Source organism: Dasypus novemcinctus, chromosome 15 (genome assembly GCF_030445035.2).
Source record: "Dasypus novemcinctus isolate mDasNov1 chromosome 15, mDasNov1.1.hap2, whole genome shotgun sequence".
Lineage (NCBI taxonomy): Eukaryota > Metazoa > Chordata > Mammalia > Cingulata > Dasypodidae > Dasypus > Dasypus novemcinctus.
In genome coordinates, this window is record NC_080687.1 from 4639637 (window position 1) to 4665995 (window position 26359).

General features: G+C 38.4%; 1 protein-coding gene across 6 annotated transcripts in view; it reads right to left on the reverse strand.

Annotated features, from left to right (window-relative positions):
* The window catches only part of NBEA (neurobeachin), a 579373-nt gene that overhangs the window by 429047 nt on the left and 123967 nt on the right, over positions 1–26359 (reverse strand). For all 6 annotated transcript variants that reach the window (XM_071208160.1, XM_071208159.1, XM_071208158.1 and 3 more), the window contains exons 11-16: positions 20193–20301; positions 10448–10600; positions 9467–9635; positions 2420–2499; positions 1724–1786; positions 1530–1627 (exon numbers count right to left, since the gene is read on the reverse strand). In XM_071208160.1, coding sequence (XP_071064261.1) covers positions 1530–1627; positions 1724–1786; positions 2420–2499; positions 9467–9635; positions 10448–10600; positions 20193–20301 — 672 coding nt within the window. The remainder of the gene's footprint in view (positions 1–1529; positions 1628–1723; positions 1787–2419; positions 2500–9466; positions 9636–10447; positions 10601–20192; positions 20302–26359) is intronic.

Consider the following 26359-nt stretch of genomic DNA (forward strand, 5'->3'; position numbering starts at 1 on the left):
ATCTTCTAGGATACAGATTTTTAAGTGGTTTAACTAGATCTCATATTTTTTTTACATCATCTTAACCAATATTTTTACATATTTCAAACCATTGAGGACCTACTTTCTGTACATTTTTTTTGAAGCTGAAAACTGAAGTAGCAAAGAAGGGCCATTTTCTGTCTTTGCTACTGTTTTTAACATCCTGGTAGCAGCCCAGCATGTTCATCCAGTGGGCAATGGGGAACACTAAGTGCTGGCAGGCATCCTACATAGCCCATCCTCTCAGTCCACTCTGAAACTACTAGTTAAACTCTACAGGTCTCCCCAGATATCACTCAGCTTTGTAAAATCATATTTGCAAGCTTTCAAAATAATTCCAAATTCTATTTATGTGTCTCATCATCTTAACCCAAGTTTGTATCTTTCATACAGGTAATATTTTCAACTGACTCAATTGATCAATTCATATAATACACAAAATATACTGCACAAAGCAAGTACTAGGATCTAAGGCCAAAAACAGTAAGTATTCAATCTAAATATAATATCAGAAGGCTTAGTGTAACTGTATTTTATTATTAGGCTTAAACCACATGAAATTGTCATTATTTGGCTAAATCTGTTTAAGTAACAGTTGTGTCATATAGTGAGTGCCACCTAGTAGTAAGAAAATATGTATAATATTCTTCTTCAACTAGATTAGCAACCCCATAGATTATTTAGCCAAAGTTAATGTTGCTATCTCAAATTAGAAATCCATGTTGAAATGAAGTGATTGTGCCTCAAATTTGAAAAGGAGATCAAAAAAGTTTCTATTTGCTGAAAATAAATGGCCAAGTAAAAGAAGCAGTAACAAAATGCCTTGGCAGTTATTGATACATTGTTTCCAAACTCATTTTACAACCTGTGGGAGTTTATTCTGTTGTAAATGGTATAACCTAGATTTCCTGCTCATTCCAGTAACTCAAGACTACAAAAAATAAAAAGGGAGAATCTAAAGAATATTATGGGGCTTGGTATATTTTTCACCTGTGCACATTAATGACTTTATAATCACCATAACTAGAGTTAGCCTTTCAAATCCATTCGTTTTTGGCCTCTGATTTCACATTATCTTTGACTTCTTTTACTCACATAACACTGCCCCAGCCACGCCCTAGCATATGCATTTGCTTCCACATCCAGCCACTACCTCCCCCAGGCCTGGACCCCTATCATTTTCTCAAGCTCTTTCCACGGAAACATGCCCTGCTCTCTTGATTTTTGGCAAACACACAAACATAAGGCTGCTCTTCCCTCTACTTGAAAAGCCCTTACTATGGCAACAAGTCAATTACTCCTCTTCTTGAGTCTCAAGCCCTATTTTCTACAGAATTAATCGGTTTCCTTGCGTCTCAGAGAAATTTAATAGCAGCTTTATCAATCTATTCCCTCACTGCAAGTAAGATTTTGCCATATTTAGTCGAAACTTCGCAAAATAGGAGATATTCAAAATGGCATAAGTATGCCCAATTAGTCTAATAACTACATTAATGCTGTGATCATACCTTATTCCATTCCTTTGATCAAATGCCGGTATCATCGAGGCTGGATGTTCTGACATTAAAGCCACTAGCAGCTGTAACACGTCATGAATATTTTCATCCTGTATAATAAGGATCACCAATAGTTATTTGGTTAAAATTTTATTCTAAAGCTTGGAATAAAATATTTAAAATAGAAGAATCAGAACATGTCCTACCTCATGCATTGTAAGTAGGTAATTTAATATACTCTGAAGTTCATCTTCCTTGACTCCTCGATCCTAATTTTAAAAAGGATTACTTTATTACTAAATTTAAAGTATAAAGTAATGATGTTTTAACTTAAACCCCTCCAACTCTTCATATTTCATAAGCTATATTATTTCAAGTTAAATAAGAACATATTTAGAAAATTCCATTTATTTTTTAAACATTGCTATACTACACTTTTCACCATTGAAGTTAGTACATTATCGCCATTTAACTGTATTCATACTATTACCTAATCATTTACTCTTCCTTTATAATAGATCTTACCGTATCCAATTTTTGTGTATTATCTCACAATTTTATTTTGTCTTGATCTTAGTCTTTAAAAAATCCTATTGCAATAAAATACATTATGTAATAAGCCTTCTCAGAATGAAACATAGGCCATTTTCTAGAAAAACATTTTTAGGCTCAATTTATATACTTATGTTTCCTGTCCATTTTTGCTACATCCTTTATACTGAAGATCTCAAAAAGCATTTAACTAAAAGTTAAGTTCAACAAAAGGTAATACTAAGATTTACAAAATGTTGAAGGAAATTTATGAATTAAAGGTAGTGATTGCTAACTTAATGATTTTAAACTATGCTAAACTCCTTTTCACAAAATATACCACAATTTTCAATTATAAAAACTTATTTTACCTTTAGAATGAGCTGTTTCAGAAAAAGTAGCATAAATGCCCGTAGTGATATAATTTCTTTTTGTGATGGCCGGGGACCATCTAGAATAAAACAGAAAAAGGTGGGGAAACAAATACCCCATGATATTAAATTAGTTTAATGCAAATTGTCTGGGGATATTATGGAATTCTTTAATAATTTCTATTTATTATAGGTATAATATTTATTGTTATTAATGTTGTACAGTTTCAATATTATCAAAGAATCCAAACACTTTAATTTACAGACTTGGAGCAATTTTAAATTTATTCACTGACTATCAGATTGGGGGGGAAATTTTTAAAAAAATTATAATATATTACTAGTTGTTGATAAATGTGTAATTGTCAGGAATTTACATGGATATTTTTCCTATTTTACTAACTTAATAGGTTCTCCCAATATTCCTTGATTTTCTTCCATTTTCAGTTAAACTTTGTCTTCATTTAAAGACTGTCTCCATTTTCATTTTCACCCTACACATTATATAACAAATCTTAGAGAAAGGGATACTACATTTTATTGTAATTGTTTGTTTTGCAGTCCTTTTCTCCCAGATTGTGGATTCTTTCAAGGCAAAGAGAGAATCAGTGTCATCCATATAAACCAAATGCTATAAACCAAATGATATATACTCAATAAATGCTTATGAAGTGAATAAATGAAAATGAATGTGAAAGGTTAAAATGTATCTATTACTTCTATGAAAACATCTAAATTTCAAAGTAATTAGTTGCAAAATATCTATTAGCAGAAATGAGAATATAAAATGATATATACATATAATATACAACAGTTAAGCTAAAAATAGTTTAACTAGCTCCACCCACAGAAACCTTTTAACATCAGGTCTTTCTTAAAACAATGAGTTACACAACTGCTGTTTGAAAAGCACACTCTTTACATATAATTTATACCAAGCTCAACAAATATTTACATGAAAAATTACTACAGGTGCTATTAAATTATCAATCAAATCATTCCTCCGCTTTATAAGAAAGAAACTGAATCACTGATGTGGAGACTGTGGCCACGGCAGTTGCTGAGGACAGGGGGAGAGAAGAAGAGATGTGATGTGGGGCATTTTCAGAACTAATAATACTGCAGGGACAGATGCTGGACATTATGTATCCTGCCATAACCCACTGAATGGACTGGGGGAGAGTGTAAACTACAATGTAAACTATAATCCATGTGGTGCAGCAGTGCTCCAAGATGTATTCACCAAATGCAGTGAATGTGCCACAATGATGAAAGAGGTTGTTGATGTGGGAGGAGTGGGGTGGGGTGTGAGGTATATGGGGACTTCTTATATTTTTTAATGTAATATTTTTTGTGATCTATGTATCTTTTTCTAGAAAAGGCAATTAAATTTTTTTTTAAATTTTTAATTGTAAACAATTTTATATTAAAGAAATTTAAATTCTCTACTTCATAAAGTTTTCAAGTTGTTTTCTATAAGCATATGAGAATAATTAAGAAATGTTATAAGTACTCATATAAATTTAATTTTTTCAGAAAGTCCTCGAAATGGAATAATTTCAGACCTATATTGTTACTTTACTTTTATTTTCATAAATACTTTGTAATATTCATAATGTTGAAGGAAAACAAAACTGTGAACTCAATAAAAGTATTGAACACTGGAAGAAAAAAAAAGAATCTCATCTGCCACATCCCAGATTGCCCTTCACAACCCTTGCCCCACTTGCATCAAGTGTACACATTTCCCTTTCTTCCTTACCAGCACTCGGAATTCCTTTTTTTTTCCAAAGACTTTATTTATTTTTCTATTTTTTTTATTACCCCCCCTCTTGCGGCTTGCTCTCTGTGTCCATTCGCTGCACGTTCTTCTGCTTGTCTCCCTTTGTTGCGTCATCTTGCTGCGCCAGCTCTCCGCAGGTGTGAGCCGTCAGTTTCTCCACCCGCGCAGGCCAGCTTGCCTTCACAAGGAGGACCCGGGACGCGAAACCAGGGCCTCCCATATGGTAGACAGGAGCCCAATCGATTGAGCCACAGCTGCTTCCCACTCCGAATTACTTTTTTCTAAACGTTTTTTATTGTAACACATAACAGGGAGAAAACACACATGCACAACATAACTAACTTATAAAATGGGCGCCCAGTACCTGCTTCTCCAGCAGGAGATCCCAGCCTGCAGGCACCCTTCACTGTACAAACACTCCCACCCCCTTTCAAATTGCTAGCTCAGCCTGTCAATGGCAGAACAATGAGTCCTGCACATTTAACAACCGGCTTCAGCGAGACAACGACCCCCAAGCCCCCAGCCGTCAGGTCTGTCCTGCAGCCCCTTCCCTGTCGCTGCCCCCATTCCATCCCCACCCACCATTTCCATAATGATTTTCTTACTTTTATTTACATTTCTACCACCATTTAACAAAACTGGGCGAGTTTTATAATATTTCTGTGCTATTTTTTTCATTTTTTGGAGGAGAAAAACAATTACTTATGTCATAGGATTTTTGTGAACATTAAACAAACCAACATATGTAAAAATACGTGACCGTAAAAGTTCCCTATAATTACTTCCATCATCTATTAAGCAACCCAAAGAGCATGTTACAGAAAAATATATACTGTACATCTAAAATATGAATTCATTTTTTTGCAAAATACAATTGGATTTATACCACAAATGTAAAATTGAGTGAAAAAAGAAGAATAAACACATTTTGAATTCCTATTATGTACAATACAGAAGCTAAACAATTCATTGTTTAGGAAAACGTATATACTTTAGCAGAACAGCAGACCTCCCCAACAGGGTCAGGGCACAGCAGGACGGGCTGAGGCCAGGTCCCCTCGGGGTGGAGACGGCTGTGCCTCGGCAGGAGAACAGAGGCTCCGGCCGCTGTCCTCCTTCCTAAGCCTGGGGACCTGTCAGGAGGGTCCTCCCATTATCTGCACATCTTTAGACCACTCTGTGTTTATGGCACATTCAGAATGAACCTTCAAAGCTCCTCCGTGCCTGTGAGTGTGGGTGTGTCTCCAGCAGAAGAGAAAACGAGGTGGCCGTGACACGGTCCCTTGGGGTGGAGGCAGGTAGGGAGGTGGTAGTGGGGAAGAGGACTGACTTTTCCTGCAAAAACCTCTGTGTTGTTTCACTCATTCCTAAGAACACATACTACGGGGATAATTAAAATATTTAACTGTTTTTACAGTGAACAGCATAGAATAAAAATTTAAGGGACAACAAAGTGCTAAAGGCAAAATCAAAATCAAAGACCCCACCTCCCGATTTCTCAAGGGGAAATTCCGAGGAGCTGGCGTGGTGGTGCCAGCCTTCTTCAGTGCCCTTACAGAAACCACTGTAGTTCGAAATGGTGCTGAAAAGCGGTCATTTAGAAAACTATGTCTTTCAAATCAGAATTTCACATTCCATTAAACAGCAAAATTAATTTCATATGGAATAAGAAGTTGAAAGTAAAAGGAAAAAATTTTTAAATATTAAGGAGACACTTTCTCAGGTTCCTGTCACTTTAAATCTAAGTGGTAGCTGGAACCAGCGGGGACTGAAGGCCCAGCGAAGGGGCATCAGAGCGGGCAGGGCCAGGGCCAAGGGGCAGCTGAGTCCTGCAGGACCTTCAGGGTCAGGCCGAGGGGACATCACCAGGAAGAGCAGGCAGCACCCCACAGTCAGTTTCTGTGTGCGTATGTGCGTGTGTGCATGTGTGTATGTGTGTATTTACATACATAAACTTACACTTCCCAGATGTGTCCCGAGAGGGCCTGCAAGCAAAGACACTCCAAAAACACACCTAAGGCCCTGACTTTGGTTTCTGAACACCATAGTCACAAAAACAAATCAAGTCTCCTTGGAGAAATGGCTGAATCCAAGGCCGGGGCAAGAAAAATGTAAAGTGCCAGAAAGTAAAGAAAATGAAGAAGATCTGTCAAAAGGACACAAGAAGCCATGGGGAGGGGCCTGTACTGCCCAACTTGGGGTCAACTTGAGCATCAAAATAAATGATGAGGGAAACGGATGTGGCTCAACCAATTGGGATCCCATCTACCATACAGAGGTCCAGGGTTTGATGCCCAGGGCCTCCTGGCGGGGACGAGCTGGCCCACGTGGTGTGCCGGCCGACGCCGAGAGCTGGCACAGCAAGAAGACGCAACAAGAGACACAGAAGAGAGAAAATGAGGAGATGTAGCAGAACAGGGAGCTGAGGTGGCACAAGAAAGTGATCACCTCTCTCCCTCTCCAGATCAGTTCCCGGAGCTGCCTAATGAGAATACAAGCAGACACAGAAGAACACACAGCGAGTGACACAGAGAACAGACAACGGAGGCAGGAGGTGGGGAATAATTAAATAAATATTTTAAAAAATAAATGATGAAACAATCCAAGGGGTAGACAAACTACATACAGCCTTTGGATAAAACCCATCAAGCCATCTGCTTTTATAAATTTCAGTGGAACATGCCACGCCTGTTCATTTCATGCTATGATTGTTTCCAGGCCATAGGGTGGAGTTGGCTAGTTACAGCAGAGACTTTATGGCCCCCGAAATCTAAAACTTTACAGAAAAAGTGGGTCAACTGCTGATAAGACACATTAAATTAAACAGGAATCCAGGAGCCCATAATGATATGAAAAATATGCAAATAAACAAATGGAGAAGGTAAACAAGTTCTTCCTCATAACAGAATACAAACTAATAAATACCTTCGAAAAAACACCATATAGCAGCCATCACAGTAATAATCAATTCCAGCAAGGTCATCCATGAACTAAAGCAAGTGGGTGAAACTTTGCTGAAGAGCAAGATACTTACAGAATCTCAAAGTTCCTCACAGAGCAGCTGCAGCTCAGTGGTTGAGCACCTGCTTCCCATACAGAGGTCCCGGGTTTAATCCCCAGGACCTTCGGGGGAAAAAAAAAGTCAAAGTATCTCCCCACCAAATACTTTTTAATTGCAGAAGGGACAGTCAGGTTTTACAGTGAAGATGGCTTGCAACTATCGCCTTACACAATCGATCAAGGTTAACATCACCACTATCAGGAAAACTTGACATCAAGTGCCTCCTGGCAAGACACAATGAGGCGCAAAGAGCATAATTTCTGCGTTATTATTTCCAAAAATGAGAACCCTGAAGCGTCCTGAGCAAATATCAAACAAATACAAATGAGGAGCCTTCTATAAAATATTTGGCCTGCATTTAAAGACATCAAGGTCATGAAACACAAAGGAAGAACTAAATAACTATTCTACACTGAAAACGACTAACCTGGCAGGACAGCTAAATGTAACACATGATCCTTAACTGGAATTCTGGGCAAAGGAATGATTTTTTTCTAGAAAGGCCATTTTTGAGGTAATTGGTGAAAGTGGTATGGGGTCTCTGGATTAGATGATAGTGTTACCTACTGCCAATTTCCTGGTTTAAATGGTTGCACGGTGGTAAACCAAGAGCATGCCCTAATCTGTTAGGAAATACACAGTGATAAAGCACATATACAAGGGATCACATCTACAAATCATTCTCAGGTAACTCAGAAGAAGAACTGCATATGTAAGTGTATTTATATACATAAAACTAGAGGGAATAAAGCAAATATGACAAAATGTAAAATACTAGAAAATCTGGAAAAGGGTATATGGGATATCTTTGCACAATGCTGGCAATTTTTCTATAAAGCTGAAATTAAAAATTTTAAAGGAGAAATTAATACACTGAATATATAATTTGCCTAGAAAAGAGAAACTTCCCTAGCATAGTGATTAAAAACAAGGGCTCTGAGTCACACATGATGAAAATGTGAGTTCCGTTAATTTGTAACAATTTCAGTTACCTAATCTGTAAAGTGGAGGTGATATTAACAACATGTTTCTATATATACTGACCCATCATATGTGTGTAGAAACATGACTACAGATATATAGGTACAATACATATAGATGTAGAGTGCTTAGTATAATACCCGCCTCATGGTGGACAGTTAATAAATTAGAGACATTATTAGGTTTAAAAGCAATGAAGAAGCCAAAAAAGGACAAAATAACAGATCTGAACGTGAATAACACAATTTTTAAAGTCTCATCAAACACTAAGACGTAAAAGCAAATGAGTAAATATTAAAATAGTGAAATGCTTACTAATCTTAGTAATATTCTTGTACAATTATAATATTCAAGGCCATTGTGAGTATGCTGAGAAGAACACTCTGCTACTCCTGGAGAACTTGTAAACTGGTATAACATTTCTGGAAAACACTGCCATTTTTTATCATGAGCCCCCTTCTCTGTAATTTCAAACCTATCAGCGACAGAGGCCCAGGGCTGCGTGTATGGGGGCGGGAGACGGCGCACCTGAGGACATGGAAGCCCTGGGCTGCGTGTACAGGGGCCAGGTAACAGCGCCTGAGGGACGTGGAGACCCACGACTGCGTAAACGGGGCGGGTCACAGAGCACCTGATAGAAGAGAAACTCCAAGGATAACGTAAGTGGTACATCCTCTTAGATTACTATTTATGGCTGAGGGTAAAAGACATCAAGAAAATCTCAATTCTGTCAAAAAAAGTTTAAATACTTACACATATTTTTGCAATTAGAAATAATGGACAAAAACATAGCAAACTTGCAAGAGTAATTATTCCTGGGGTGTGCATTAGGAATAATTTTTTTTCTTTACTATATTATTTTTTATAATGAGCATGTATTTTTTGTATGATTAGAAAAAATGGCCATATTTTTTAAACAATAATGAAATGCAGTAAAACTTACCTTAGTTTCTACTCTGCTCTGAAGAAAGGGTGCAGTGTGCAATAAAAATAATCAAATAGAGCAGCAGTCTCAGTACTGCAGGGAAGCAATACACTGACACTGGCTGTGAAAATTATGAGTCTACCTTCCTGGAACAAGAGCCGGTGAGCAGGCTAAAACGCGCAGTGCTGTGGATTTTCACCTGCCTTTGTTGTGAGAAAACCCCAACAGCACAGAGCTATGAACCGCTCCTTTATCCCAGACCCTTCTAGGGACGCCGCCCACCCCAGAAGGACTCACCGAGCCCTCGGGGCACGATGCCGCTGCAGTCGGCGGGGTTCGTGACCCAGTAGTAGTACTTGAGAGTGTGCATGAGCTGCAGCACCGTGCCCACTCTGCGGATGGTGGTATAGATGGTGGCCGTCCCGATGAACTCGGCCGACAGGTAGGTATACAGGGAGAGCTGAACCTGCGAGCAAGAAAAGAGAGGCAACGTTCCTCCAACGTTACAGGGCGATATTCTAATTCAAATGCAAATTAGTAAAGGCCAAGAAATGATCATCTAATGGTGGTGAGGTTCAAAGTAAAATTTCCTTAAATTTTACTGTTTATATTTTAAAAAGAAAGCAATCTGCAACTATTTATTTTGTCGATTTTTAAATAAACATTACTTTCATATCACGATATAAATTTTGTATTAAAGATGAAAGCAATTTCCCAGTCCAGTATTCAGTGTTCCAAACTCTCTTCCTTGGAAACACAAGAGTAGTCTAATGATTCTAAAAGTAGTATTACACCAAGCTTAAGGTTTACCTGTAGTTTCATTTATGCTTGCATTTCGACCTCAGATACTCTGTGTTGTCACTACACCAAAGAACAAACTTTGGTCCCAAATGCATGTTGTGAGATACCATGCATCAAGAGTGAAAATGCTGTACTATGGGATTACAATCCTTTCTCTTTTAATAGAGTTCGATCATACTGAACAGCTCTCATTTCCAAGTTTAGAAAGTTTATCATCGAAAATAAACACGTGCTATTTTGAAAATACTTCACAAATTTGAGGCTATAAAACTGAGAAGATATGCCATGTTCTTTTCACTCCAGAAGGTGTTCTCTCCACATCACCATGTCACATCCCCCTCTTCGACAAGCCTAAATGACTAAGATTTAAACCAATCACTAGAGCAGCACGACCAGTGCCCAGTGACTTTACAAACGCTGTGTCAGGACCCTTAAGCTCTGGCACCTGTGAGGCAGCCCTCCCACTCACGCACATACCTTGGCCGGGGTGTGGATCCAGATGGCCGGGTTGAACAAAATGTGATCGCAAAGCTGCTTCAGCAGAGGGGCTCCGTGAGATAAGCCGTCAAGGTATTTTGCAAAGGATAAAAACTGCTCCAGGACAGCTCTAGTTATATGAACTCTTGATGACTAAAGACAGAAAATACAAAATAAGCTAAAAATATCCTGCCTGTCAAATTGAGTAATTGCTGACTTGGCTTGAATATATATGAATTTTTCATATACTGTCCCTAAGGGGTTAAATTTAACAAATAAAACTATGTATTTCCTTTGCCATTCAAAATTTAATTTTATAAAGAAACCTATACTTTTAGGAAATTTCTCTTGGTGACAGTTTGTTATCTGAAGAGCCTCCCTGGACAAACGTAGATTAAATAATACCAATCTTAGTTTAACGTAAAGCAATAAAATAAGTTATGACTATAAATGGTTTTACTCCTCCTGTGGAGAAACTGACAAACAAGAAAGGAACCTGGACAAAGAGCATATTAAAATGAAGTGAATGGAGTATCATGATTCTGGGCAGGGAGAAAAGAGATTGGGAAAGAGAAGTACTTCACTCAAACTTGCTCCAAACCAAGGTGAAAGGACACGTCCACCCTCCCATGCCACTGCACCCTGTCTCACCGGAGCCTCCCATCGGTCAGCGGAAGCGCCGCAGCGCCTCCTGGCTGCCCTGCTCCCCGGGCTTCCCCCACCCTTTCGCTGCTGCTCACTTCCTCCTGTTCGCAACAGGTAAACCGCAGAAGATGATTTCCTTGCCTTCTCTCCTCTCCTGGTGCACGATGCCGTACCTGACCTGCACACTGAGGGCTCCCTCAGGAATTTTCAGCTGCCCTCACCAACCTATAATCTATCACCAGTGGCGCTTAGATAAGCAACAGAGCCCCACCATGGAAAACAAACCTTACAGCTGCCACACGCGAGGCAGCAGCCCCAGCCAGGTGAGGCCGGAGGACCCTGAGAGGGGAGCTAATCCCAAACTAGGTGCGCCCTGAACGCAAACTGCACGCGCCCTTTTTAACTGTGTTATGACTTAGACTGAAAAAGAATGAAAAATACTTTGTTTTTATATTAAGTATATGTCAAAATGATAATACTTTGGATATACTTGGTTAAATAAAATATATTATTAAAACTGATTTCACTTGTTACTCCACTTTTTTAATGTGGCTACTAGAAAATTTTAAATTACACATGTGACTTGTAGGATATTTCACCTGGACAATGCCATATCAGAGTATAATTTCAGGTGAAAATGTTATAAGATGGAAGAAATTCTCTTTATAAAAAGCTGATCAAACTCACATGAAAAAAATATATATCTTTCCACCCAATTCTGTTCCTCCTTCTCTAGAGATGCATTTTGCAGCTTCATCACTCTCCTGGCTACAGTCAAGGATCACCCAACTACTTACTCAACCCTAAAGCACAGGCCACATCATACCTTCTCCCACCACTGCCCACTATCCAATTAATTTACATGATAATCGAGTTCTAAAAGGGACTGAAATTGTATATCAAAGCAAAGATTGCAACTTCAAAGAAAATAATACAGTATCTTAATTCTAAATAGTTATACACTGAGAGGGGGAAAAATAAGAGAAGTTATTTAAAGCTTCAGCTAGCCCCTTCACTAGTCAAAATTTCACACAGCTTATCTTACACGTTCTATTTTTATTCAGTAGTAATGATATTAAGAACATTATCTGATACATTCTACTTCTATGCTTAAAATTCTGAATTAAAACAGTCAGGTCCTGTTCCTAGATAAACTATCTCAGAGATAACAGCTTATCCTATAGAAATTACTTGTCATGTGCTTATAAAGAACACAGAGCTGCAATATAAAATTAGGTTGACCATTACGAATATCTTCATTTGAGGAATTAATTGATAATTCAGAAAAAAGTTTTGGACTCATTCCGTATTAAGTATGCCACAAGTATCATGTGAGGCCTTCCACATTACTGAAAAAGCTATCAGTTGCTTTCTCATACAAGTTAATGTTGCTGCGTGCTGGCCTTTAATTATAAAATCAGTATTTTCTGAATATGTTTCTAAAACTGCCTTGTTGGCCACTGACAAATTTCTCAGGGGGAGTAAGATACACAGTTCTCTACCTGTGAGTATTGCTTATCCCTCATACTTACACTACTGCTATATCACAATTCTTAGCTCTCTGGTGCCCACAATGATCCCTCAGAAAATATTTACAGATTTCAAGTCAAATTTTAAAACAGAAGAGGATAAGGTAAAAACCAAAGTTGTTAGGAGAGGATGAGAGAAGATATCCAACTCTGTTGTAAAATGTGGTTACCTTCATTGCTTTAAAATAGTTTCCTATTTTGATATTTGCTTTCATTTTCTTAAGTAAAACTATTTTTAAAAGAGAGTTACACTGGGAAGCGTCTGTGGCTCAGTCAGCTGGGCTCCCGTCTACCATATGGGAGGCTCTGGGTTCATGTCCTGAGGCCTCCTTGTGAAGGCAAAGCTGGCCCATGCGCAGTGGAATGCTGATGGCCCGTGCTCTCTGGAGGGCTGGTGCAGCAAGATGATGCAACACAGGAGAGACAAGCAGAATGGACACAGAGAAGAGACAGCAAAAGAAAAGGAATAAGCCGCAAGGAGGGAATGAATGAATGAATGAATGAACCTTTTTTTAAAAGTTACACTTGGATAATTTGTAGTTATAGATGTGTTAACTGAAGGCAGAAACAATGTGAATCTCAAAGAAAATAAAAGTTCTGGAATTTGAATTATATGACATTACTTCTGTGTGGTGACTACATAATTTGTAAGAAATGCTATATAAAAGTGACTGAACCTACTTACAAGTGGAATTTGAGAGTGAATAAAGACAATTATATTACTGCATATTACTACATCCACTCAAGACGTACTAAAATGAATAAATGCAATGGACACTTAAGGGAGAAATTTCTACTCAACAAAAAAAGAAATCTTCCCAACATTAAGAGCCACCCACAGTAGAATGGATAACCAGAAATGCATTTTTAGTGCAGAACCCATTTATACACACATGGGAGTGGGGGACGGGGCTGGGTGGGACGTAGTCATATACCAAGTCAATTACAGAAGACTATTTTGATTAGAGTTACAATACCAGGTAGTCAATTTCCCAATGTTCATCCCACTCTTCCCATGACCCCAAGGTTGAGCTCCACCATCGCCTGATACAATCATACTAACCATTTTTTAATTTTATGTGTGTGCAGGGGAAGGGTAGTGGGGGGGGGGGGACAATAATTAATCTGAAGGCCTAAACATAACAATTTAGCATTTTCATGGCAACGCTTATGGATTCAAAGGTAGGCCACGACCTAAGCTGACCAACCAAAGGAAGAGAGCTCTTTGGCGTTGGGGAGACAGTGGCGCGCTGCCTGGCGTGAAGGCCCAGAGTCCAGCCTCCTGGGCAGCCTTGCGTCCAGCAGAGCGCCCAGCTGCAGGCGGAGAGCAGAGCTACTGCAAGAACCCGGGTCTCCCCGACATTACGAACCCACACGAACGACCCCAGGCCTACCTGCCACGTGCGTGTGTCTGCCGTGCTGGCCACGACCACGCTCCCAGCGGCCCTGTGCCACGCTGGGCTGACGAGGGCCCCGTGCCCACTGGTTTCTTGGAAGAAAACCAAGTTGGAACGTTTACTCCCTGGCTGCTCCCTGCAGGTCAGCACCTGCAGTGCCTCTCGAGCACCACGCTCTGCCCAGGCGCCTTCTCTGACAGCAACCATCTTCTCTCAGAGTCATGCTCAGCTCTCACACCCCCTCATCTCTTCAAATCTCACCGATTTCCCTTAACAGCGCTCACAACTTTTAAAACAGCCTTTGACTAAATTCTGCTCAAGCACCCAGTTTAAATGTCCCATTTGTTTCCTGCCGTGACTCCGACAGTCCAGTCACCTGTCCCTCGACTTCGGGTTAAATTAGCTAGTTACTTCTTCAATGTAGAAGTCACTGTGAATCTAGCTGTCCACTCACAGCCAGACACATCCTCCTGAATACACTGAATAACCTCTAAGTTTTTGCCATATCATATTTTGGGTACAAAGGGAAAAAAATCAAAACCAAAGCCCCTCGAAATTATTCATGAAATGCTTTAAATGAGATTAATAGAAAGGCCTCTCATATGACCATCTTCCTTGGATTCCTAACTTGAACTTTCTATGACAAGAAGACAAAAGCTAAATGACAGTGAACCATTATTTCATCATTAGTTGATAACAAAATAAAAATGGAAATTCCATGACCTCTACTCACCTGGCAGCTGATTGTTTAAAAATCAAAGAGTGTGAACATTTACCTAAGAAAGCCAAAATAAAAGGTATTGTTTTTAGAAATCTAAGATGCACTGACTTTTCATTTATTCAATTCAATTTAGCAAATATTTATTGAGCCAGACAGTGCTGCTGGTACTGGAGATAAACAGTGGAATTGAGAGGAAAGAGAGAGACGCCCCAGCTTTCCCGAAGCCCACATCATACTGGAAGGAGAGAGACATGAACAAGTAAGCGTGTGTAGGATATGTCATGCTGTGACGGTGCAAGAGAGACTGAGTGGAGCAGCGAGAGCAGTGACGGTTACAGAAGGGCTTCTAGGGAAGCGGATGTGGCTCAACTGATAGAGAATCCGTCTACCATATGGAGGGTCCAGGGTTTGATACCCAGGGCCTCCTGACCCATGTGATGAGCTGGTCCATGAGCAGTGCTGTCGTGTGCAAGGAGTGCCATGCCACACAGGGGCGCCCCTGTATAGGGGACCCCCACGCACAAGGAGTGCGCCTCGCAAGGAGAGCCGTACTGCGTAAAGAAAGCGCAGCCCACTCAGGAGTGGTGCCACACACTTGGAGAGCTGACGCAGGAAGATGATGTAGCAAAAAAAAGCAGTTTTCCAGCGCTGCCTGATAATACAAGTGGACACAGAAGAACACAGTGATGGATGCAGAGAGCAGATAATGGGAGGGTAGGGGAGAGAAATTAATAATAATAAACAAATCTTTAAAAAAAAAAAAAAAAGAAGGGCTTCTAGTTCATTCAGGGTGGTCAGGGGAGATTTCTCTGATAAGGTGATATACAAGCAAAAACTTGAACAAAGGAAAGGATTAAGCCACGTGGGTATCTGCAGAAAAAATGTTCCAAGCAATAAGAAAACGCAAAGTCCTGAAGTGGGCACATGCTTAGCATTTTAATTTTAAGGAAAGGCAAAAAGGTCAGTGTGGCTGAAACAAAGAAAGCAAGAGGGAGACTGACAGGAGAGACATCCGTTTTATTCCAAGGAGAATGTAGTGGTGAGTCATAGCACACTTCAGGAGAGCAATTCTGAGGCCAAGGGTGAAAGGAAATGGTTTGGACTGACAGGGTGTCCCACGGAAGCTGCAAGTACAGGAAGCAGGACAGAGGAAGAAGCAATCTGACTGTGGATATTTTTTGAGAGCAAAGGCCGAGAGACCAGACTTAATGGGTGAAAGAGTAGAGCCAAGAGAGGTGCCAACATTTCTGGTCCAAACAACTTGTTGGATGGTAATGCCATTAACTGAGATGCAGAAGACTGAAAGGAGAAAGGGTAGGAAGGAGCATCAAGTGAGCCTGGATGATTTAGGTTGTGATCCTTATTAGACTTCCATGCAGAGGTGAATATGGGAGGCTGATAGTCCAAGGAGAGGCTGCGAATAGACACACAACCTGTGGGTGATGAGTCATGTACAGGTAATGTACAAGCTCAACAACGGGCTAAGCTGTAGACAGTAAAGAGGCTTCCAGAATTAAACCCTGGGACTGTACAGCCTTCAGCATTTGGAAAGAAGAAGAGCTACCAAGAGAGAAGAAGAAGAGGCTAAGGGGGTAAGAAGAGAAATAGAGTGCTGCACAGAATACAAGGGAAAAGCATTTCAGAAAGGCGTGCAGTTGAAATGCTGCTACCAGGTCAAACACGATGGAGACAGAGGACACCCCAGGCTTTAAGGAGAGGAAGGCCAGGTGACACTGGCAGGCACTGTAATGCAAAGGTGAGGATCAGCGCTTGGCTGGAAGCCTAGTAGATTCAAGATAAACGGAATTCCAGGAATTGAAGGATGGTTTAACATATGAAAAGCAATTAATGCAACTCACCACAGAGGGAAAAAAAAATAGAAACATCATGTCAAAGAAGGTAAAATTCAAGACCTGTTCATGATTTAAAATATATATATTAACTATTAGCAAACTAGAAACAGACTATAAGTTCCTTAATGTGATTAAAAAAAAGTACAGAAAGTAATGTGTATCAAATGTCATACTTAATGGCAAATTATTGAAAGTTTTACCTTTGAGATGAGGAATAAGATAGATATGTCAACTATCACAACTTAGATTCAATACTGTACTGGGACTCTTAGATAGGATAACAAGGCAAAAAAAAGACAAGAATAAAGATAAAGTAAAAAGTGAAACTATCATTGGAAGAATTTTTTTGGGAAAAAAATCTATGAATGATAACAGAGTTGAACAGCAAGGCTAGTAAATAAAAAGTCAGTATATAGCATTGATTATATTTCTATGGGCCCATCACATTTGGGCCCAAAGGAATAAAATTAAAAATTAAATTTTTATTGAGATGTTGAGCATCCCAATAAAATTAAAAATAAAAAATTTTAAAACATCAAATAACATTCAAATATCTAGGATAAGTCTATCAAAAGAGAGAAAGTTTTCCATAGAGAAACAGCAAAAGAGGACCAACATAAATATAAAAAATGGGTATAACACTTGTATGAATTTGAAGGTTGCAAAGATGTCAATGTAACACTATGAAAATCCTAGCATTTTTTGGTGGAATTGACAAGCTGATGCATATGGAAATCAAAAAGCCAAGAATAGCCAAGGTAATCTTGAAGAACAATAGTAAAGTTAGATAACTATGAGGTATCAAGATATAATAAAATGCCCTGATTATGGCTGTGTTGCAAGGCCTCAAAGATGGAACAACAACAACAAAAGGAACAGACTTTGCAAATGACCCCACTTATACATGGTCATCGGTTTACAGAAAGATTAGACTGCAGTGCAGTAGAAAATGATCTTTTCAATAAATGGTTTTGAGATCAGTTAGATAAATAGGTACCCTTACATCTCATGCTACACACAAAACTCAATTTGAGTTGGATTGTAGATCTAAACATGAAAGATAAAATAAAGATTTGCAAAGAAAACAGAATACTTTCATGGCTTTGGGACACATGAAGATTCAAATGAGCTAATCAATGAAGAAATAAACTGAAAAACAACTATATTAAAATTATGAATTTCTGTTCATCAGTAAACACCACAAAGAGAGTAAAAAGGCAAGTCACAAAGGGAAAGATGATATTGGCAATACATATACTCAACAGACTTTTATCGAGAATATAATTGGAATTTCTATGGATCAATAAGAAAAAGACAGACAACACATATGCAAAAAGGCAAAGATTTTGAAAAGATATTCGAAAAGAGAGATAACCAAAACGCCTTATTATATGCATATGCTAAACTTATCATCAGAGAAATGAGTTATTAAAACATAATGTGGCCCACAAAACAGAAGATATTTTTACCAATCATATATCTGACATAGAATTTGTAAGTAGGGAACATAAAGGACTCCTAAAACTCAATAGTAAAAAGACCAATACCCCAATTTAAAATATGGGCAAAAGATCCAAAGAAACATTTCTCAAAGAAGATAAACAAATGGCCAGTATGCAAATGAAAAGATGCTCAACTCCTCATCATCATTAGTCAGCACAGAAATGCAAATTAAAACCATGACATGCCATTTCACACTCACAAGGATGATGAGGATGTGGGAAACCGAACTCTCATGTGCTGCTACATTTTACATAGTATAGGAATGTAAAAGGGTACAGTCACTGTGGGAAACAGTCTGACAGTTCCTCGAATAGTTCAGAGTTACCACAGGACCTAGTAAATCCAATCCTAGATACATAACCAAGAGAAATGAAAACATTCCCACACTAAAACTTGTATACGAATGTTCACAGCAGCATTTTTTATAATAGCCAAAGAGTAGAAAAACCCAAAAGTAAATTCATGATTCAGCAATAAAAATAAATTAAGTACTGAGACATGCTACAACATGACAGCAACATAAAAACACCATGCTTCGTGGAAGCTGCCGGTCACCAAGGACATGCAGTCAAGGGTTTCATTTACATGAAATGTCCAGATAAGCAAATCTGGAGACAGACAGTAGACCCAGGGAGGGAAAAGGGGGAGTGCAAAATGGACAAAGGACAAGATCAGGCATTTCAGGGAAGAGAAAAATGAATGTCTAATGAGAAAATATAAGAAATATAAACCCAACCATATTCAAACATCATAAAAATGCAAATTCAAACCACAATGAGATAATTTTTATACCCACTAAATTAATAGGATTGTAATTTTAACTCTAAAGAAGATGAAGTAACCAATTAGTGTCTGTTTATTTGATCTGAAGGCTTTTTTTTTAACCTCTCAGTAAACAGATGAAAAGTGTACTAAAGGGGTAGGTCCTGATAACAATCTTGCCATGGACAGTAATTTTACAAAGGCAGTACATATCTAATTCATGTGTAATTCAAGTGTAACTTAGCATGTGTCTTCTAAACAATACTCACTATTGAGGCCAAGAATTTTCTACCCTATAAGAAAAGTAAAGAGTCTTAATGAAATTTTTAATAATGTTACTGAAAAAATTATCTCAATAAAGAAATGAAGCCAATGATCAATCTATGTAGTAATTTACCACTCAGAATAACAATCCTTAAAGGAAATGCAGCACTTGTTTTTAAAAAAAGATAGGTTACAGGGATTGCAAATATTAAAAAACCTTGCAAGTAAATAAAAACTTTATTCAAAAGTGTACCCAGTCTTCCTTCCCAGGGGTGAAGGGATGAGGGAAGCATTTATTCCTCTTGAAATTTCACCTCTATTATTTCTAAAACAGTTTCGCTTCCAAAGCAGTTGCATGTTAAATAACAGATAAGAGGAAGTTTGAGATAGCTAAGGGGGTCAAACAGATATTCCTTTAAAAAGGGTAATTTTATTCATGAAATCCCACTTTAATTTCTAAAGGAAACCTCATGCTACATACATAACCAGAATTCCCACACTCTTACCATAATAGTATAGTTGTGACTAAAGCAAATGAGGTTATTACGAAAACTAGATCAAAAATGACAGAAAATGGGAAAAAGTAAACCCACAGTATTTTCATTATTTATATTTCATACTGATTATAGAAAAGCTTCCTTGAAAATTCAAATATATTAAAAGTAGAGAAAAAGAGCCCAAAAATGTTATTGCAAAATCAGTATCTTGAGCTTATAATTGAAAAGCAAAGCTTTTCTAAAATCTAAATATAAACTAAATGTAAAAGCCACTTTAAATAAATCCCTACTAAGAGAAACAATACTTGCCACTTCTGAATAAAGTGGATGAAAGATTTTTCTTTGGTTTCTATTTTTATTCAAAATTTCTTAATTATTTACACTTCTAACACTCAAGTTAGTTCCATATCTATACCTATGCCTAAGTACACCATAAGAAAACACGTGAATTAGCAAAGAACACTGCCTTCTGCACAGCCAATAGAAAGGGAAACCACAGAAAAACAGAATTAGTGACAGCCAGCTGTCCACCTTTGAAAGCTACACAATAAAACCATCAATGTATATCACTTACCTTTTCAAGTAGGTAGCCAATGACTAAAAAGCCTTTTCCACCAAGCATCTGTTCTTGCATGGCTACAGAACTTTTAAGGAGTTCAACCAGGAACGCCAACAGCGTAGCACTGCGTGTAAAGGACAGATCATTTCATTATGTGGTCCTCAAAAGCTGATTACCAACAGTTTCCCATCTCAGTACTTTAGAATACAAAAGGATAAAAACTTCATGTAAATATAATCTTTGTTTTGCTGACAGGCTATTGTATCTTATATTATACAAGATTATATTTTCTCACAAGCATGAGAAAACTAGCTTTATCTCTTTAAAACTATGTATCATAAATTGAACAATAACTTGTCTAATCTCTATACATTATGCAAGGAAAACATCAAAGTATATCTATACACAATTCCATCCCCCACTTCAAGTAAATCTAACACAGAAACGTGCGCACGCACACATTGAAGTACTTCTCCAAAATAAGACTTTATCATAATGTCAATGTTAAATATGAATACAGGATTGCTTTGGAAGAATAACTTATATTTATTGAAAAATTTTTTCAGAGAAATATGTGACAGGTCATTTATCTTATGTCCAAGTATGACCTCAGGAAAAGTTCCTGAGAGCAGAGAAAATCAGTGATTCATGTAATAATGAAATGAAAGGTGGCAATTAACTGCACAATGCCATGTACAAACATAAAAGCAAACAAAGATGATGTATGTGTCAGACAAAAATTAAGCAACAGATGTATCTGTTGAATGCATAAATGAAGAAACAAAAGAAAAATGAGTGCATCCAATTCAACTCTGATTATGCATTACTTCAAAAAGTTACAGAGAACAATTTCCAGCCAGGAGCACTGCTACGTGAATACACTATTCTTCATTATAAGGACACTTACCCTTCGTTGTATATCCTTACTTTAATTTATATAAGCTGTAAGCCAGATTTCATCAGTAACTAAAATAATAGCTATTTACAGTATTTTACAATATACCATAAATTCCCCTTTGATATTCTCAAGAAATGGTAAAGCTACAAATCTCTAAATATATTTTTAAATGTAGAAGCATTCATTCTTACAAGAATTAAGGAAAATTATTAATGAGGAAAACTTGTAAATTATTAAAACTCAACAGGAATCTGAATTTATTCTATTCTTTGCTCTTTCTTTAAAAAGCTCTTCTGGTTTCAACCTGATAATGTGGGTATTCTTGTTGAAATTAGAAATATTCTCATAAAGAGAACTGATGGCAAATTTTCATCATTATTATGAATCAAAATTGATAGTTTGATAGACATATCAGCTAGAAAATATATAGTATTCAGGAATAAATTACTTCATTACAGGAAATTACAATTCAATTCTATTAACTGGCTCTATAGCTCTAAATCACAAAAAGGAAATGTAATCTAGGAGACAAGATTTTACAAATCAAAGACATTCTTTGTCCTTAAGTAAAAGTTAGATATCAACAATTGGAAGAAGAAGGAAAAAAAAAGAAAAACAAATAAACAAAACCCATACAACTACCATCAAGGGCTCCCTTGGGATTTCTTTAAATGTTTCTGTAAAGAAAACAGCTAATTAAGCAATCTGATCTATTGAATCAGGAGACAAGGTCACTCCACAGGTAATCCTCAAGTACTATGACAGATAATGAAATGCCTCTGCCTATAATGACTAAAGGAGGGAAGAAAACTCTTGCATGGAGATGGCAAAGTTTCCTAATCTGTTCATGAAACTCCAATCTACATCTGAGTCAGTGAGCTGGGGATGAAGACTAAAGATTTACTGAACTTGAGCAGGGCCAAAGGACTAGAAATGCCTCACTCCATGAAAGAAGGCCAAAAAATATTTCTGACAATACTTCAGTCACCTGTGCAGAATCTTAGAAAATTACAAGGACCCCATGGACTTTCTTATTCTTTTTTGGTGAGAAGGTTTATTCTTTCTCAACCATTTAATGAATTAACTTGGACTTCTAAACACTTTGGACTACCTTACAAAAAGAGAGAACTTAATTTATTAGAATTCAAAAACCTTAATATATGACTTGCTATCCTAGTAATGTTAATTTCACTTCAATATTAACCATGACAACAATTGAGAAATCAAATGCATTCACTAACAAAAGTATTTTTAATTTATACCTAAAACCCAGTGCAACAGCAAAACCACATCTTTTCAAAGAATCTTTAAAAATAAGTTGTATTTGGCATGGTGGACGTAATAGAAATTAGATGGCCATCTTCGAAGAGGTACATTTTCAAACGTAATTTTAACAAACTTACCAGTAACTAAAATGCATCGGATTGCTGCAGGGCTCACAATAAACTTGCAAAATTCTGTGTACTGCCATACAAAATTTCTCTCCATTCTTGCCTATTTCCAACTCCCCTAGATACAAAGGCAAATATAAAGGATACTTCAGCCCATTCCTATAGCTCCTATAGACCACTTCCTGTCTAGAATACATCAGTTCATCTGCAGAGAATCTCAATATACCAAAAAAGCAAGTGCCTATGTCAACCAGACTGACGTGCACAACATAGGCATTCTCAGGAGAGTACAGCAAGCCTGAGGAACAGATCTTCAGGATTTTTATCTCATGATATAAAGTATCTCAACGTTTCAACAGACAGTACTATAACATACCATGTTCAGTAAGTTCTTATAAGCAGAGATTCTACTTCAGAAATCGGTAACATTTTTCATCCTGTCTCCTCTTAAGGAAAATGACACTGATAATCTACAGGGTTTTGTCCTTAAAAATAATTACTACCCTCCCAATTCTTAATAAACTTTCATTGAGTTAGGAAATAATACTCATTTCAATTCTCATACTTTTAAAGGGCTAAACCTTAGGAGAAAATCCAGGGAAGAGCACCGAGCCCCTTGGGAGGTCTCAGCTCATTGACTGTCACGGGCTGGTGGGGAGGGCACAACTGTCCTGGCCCACGGGTTTTGAGGGCACTGAGTCACTGGACATGAACACAGCTAATTCTGTTTCTCATGAAAATATATGCTACATTCAAGTCCCATTAAAAAGACTATAAATACAGATTTGGATCTAATTCTAAAGTAACAAAAGTAAATATTTACAGGGATGTGATCCAAAAACTTTTTTAACATCCTTGAAATACTTTTATTTATTTGAAGATGCAATATGTCATAAAAATACACCTAGTTTATAACTTAAATGATTAAGAACAAATACAGAAAGTACGTTCAGTTTAAAGGTTGTTCTTAGAAATAGAAACTGACTGTTAAATTTGCTTTGTACTGAAACAAGCAAAGTTCTCCAACTAGGTGGGGGCTTTTTAAATAAACATTTCTTTTTAAGAATGGAATTAATGTAAAAATTAAAGATTCCCCCTTTAAAGCACACACCCCCTTATTTCAGAGAATGTTTTTAAACTTTTAAGGAGCATCAGGGGCAAAATAACTGTCAGAACGAGTTCAAGAGTAAATTTAGTTCAAAATAAGATTTAAGTTACGAGTAAAGAGGAAAAATTCTTTGGCTTTTGCAGAAAGTCAAAGAATTCTCAGATAACCTCATTTAGTGAAGAGACACTGAAATCTTATAAAAGATGATTAAAATGATGCAAGCTATCTAATACCATATTTTCTATGCTATTTCACTATAAAACTCTGCCTCGATGAAAGTGATCATAGCAAGAATAAAATTTTAAAAGATATCAATTTCAGTTCACACCCAAGATAATTTCACACTCATTACTTTTAATTTTGAGGAACGCAAAAAATAATCTCACCCTGAGTTAGAACAATTAACCTCCTTCACAACCCCAAATCAGAAAGGTCTAAGCCAAAAGTTTCCAGCTCCAGGAACACTGAGCAGTCCCTTTCAGTCAGTGCTAAGGCTGACACACAGACACACAAACTGTCACGTTCACCAGCTCAGACACGCAGGGAGGTATACACAGAAATAAGTAAAATACAGTTAACTTCAGTTTCAAATAAGTAAAACTGTGAAATGAATAATGAATGAATAATAAGAGAAGAGCAATGGAACACATGGAGAGCCGTGAAGCCTCCTCAATAATTTGTGCCCTTTCCCCCGGCCTTATGAAGAGTCACGCTGCCTTGTCTACTGGGCTCCCACCACTGGCCCGGGAATCTAAGAGTTTCTTTAGAGGCCCCACTGAAAGTCAGTCAGAGGGAAGCGGCTGTGGCTCCATCAGTTGAGCTCCCGTCTACCACATGGGGGGCCCTGGGTTCGCGTCCCAGGGCCTCCTTGTGAAGGCAGGCTTGCCCGCATGCCATGGAGAGCTGACGCAGCAAGATGATGGAACAAAGGGAGACAAGCAGACACAGAAAAAAACGCACAGTGAATGGACACAGAGAACAGACAGCAAAACAAGCTGCAGGGGTTGGGGGCGGGATATAAATAAATTAATTAAATTAAATAAATAAATAAATCTTAAGGGAAAAAAAGGTTAGAAAAGTCTGGAATGATCTCTGCAGGATTGAAGTTCTTTTATGAAACCCAAAAGGAAAAAGACGATGTTTTTGAACTAATCCATTCCTTTGGGTGTGAGGCTCTTGACTATGTCAGGGAGGCACGGCTCAGGTTGAGTCCCTGCCTGCTTGCTGGGTCTGACTTACACGAGACACACAGAGGAAAAGGAAGCTGCCATTGTGATCGTGCCACGTGAGGGGGAGAGGGCCACAGAGGACTGGGAGGTCCCGGAGTCTGGAACCAGCGGGCACAGGGGCAGGGAAGAGGCCCCGAGGGGCTGGGCCCAGGAGCGGAGGCTGCCCACGGCTGCTGGCTCAGAGCTGAACTCGGGAGGAAGGCACGGTAGCCCAGACGGAGAGAAGACGCCAGGAGAGACAGGCCCCAGGCCTGGATGCGCGAAGCTGAGCCTCAGGAGCTGGGCTCGGGGAGACGGTGGGCCGGGAGGGAAGGCAGGGTCCTAGGACCTTGGCGGGATGGCCGCCATTGTGCTTCACTGCGTGACACTGGCCTTGGGGGGAAAGCAGCTCTGAGGTGCCTTGACTTAGACATTTCACAGCCTCAGAAATGTAAGCATTTACCCCAAATAAATCCCCTTTATAAAAACCAGCCCATTTCTGGTACTTTGCATCGGCAGCCCTGTGGCCAGCTCACTCATAAAGATGTTAATATTGACAAAGACTCAGGCTCACAAATTAAGTATGAAATCTGTTATAAAAATCGAGGTTACTACACACATTCATAACTTCCTGACTTTTAACAGAACTTGATTTTACAGTCCATCAGCCTATTTTATCTCTCAGAAAACAGGTAACAAAAAATTTAATAACAAAATTTATAAAATGAGATTGAAGTATGTCAAAATGTGTCTTGTAAAAGGCACAAAATTCAGTAACTTGCACATGGAAAGGAATGCTAAACCTCTACAATATTTTGTTATATATTAGTACATGGTTTGAGAACAAAATAGCCCGTTAATCAGCTGAGCAAAGGATCACACCTTTCCAACACCTGGAGATCGACCCCTCGCTCTTCTCTGCCTTGCGCTCCCCTTGCCCAAAGCTGCACGCCCCACCAGCTAATGAAAACCCCACCACTTGACAATGCCCCTGAGTGTTTCAGAAGCATCTCACTTGCAAATGCTGGCCTCTTCTTTTATGCATTTGGCTTAAAGTCCACAAAGACTCAGGCTATTTACTTGTCTCCATGAGGTGACATTCTTGGGAACATTCTGCTCAGGTGCCCGACTCCCACGCTTTTACAGCACGTATCTCTGCTTCTCTTAAACATGGTCATTGTCTACACTACAGATGGATGCCACAGCTCTTTTTATGCCTTTGGAGTTCATGATTTTAGACAATTAGAGAAACAAGACTATCTTGCTTCGGTTGGAATAAACACCTCAGCTGGTACGTTATTCTAATGCTATTGATAAGATTTACATCTTTTACAGCTTCCTTCTGGACTAACTTATAAAACCCCTTGCTGACAAAGAGCCATATGAAGGTGCTGTTACTCATTCCCCAGACAAAGCAGGAGGCCCTCCTGCTCTGAAGCCACATCTTTACTTGGTTACAATCAGCCATCTCTAGCAGTACACACGAACGTTCCCATACATAAGGGCAGGCACCAACTCTGGGAAAAATACTTATTAAAATAAATACTTAATTTCTAAAAGGACTCTTAGAGGAAGAT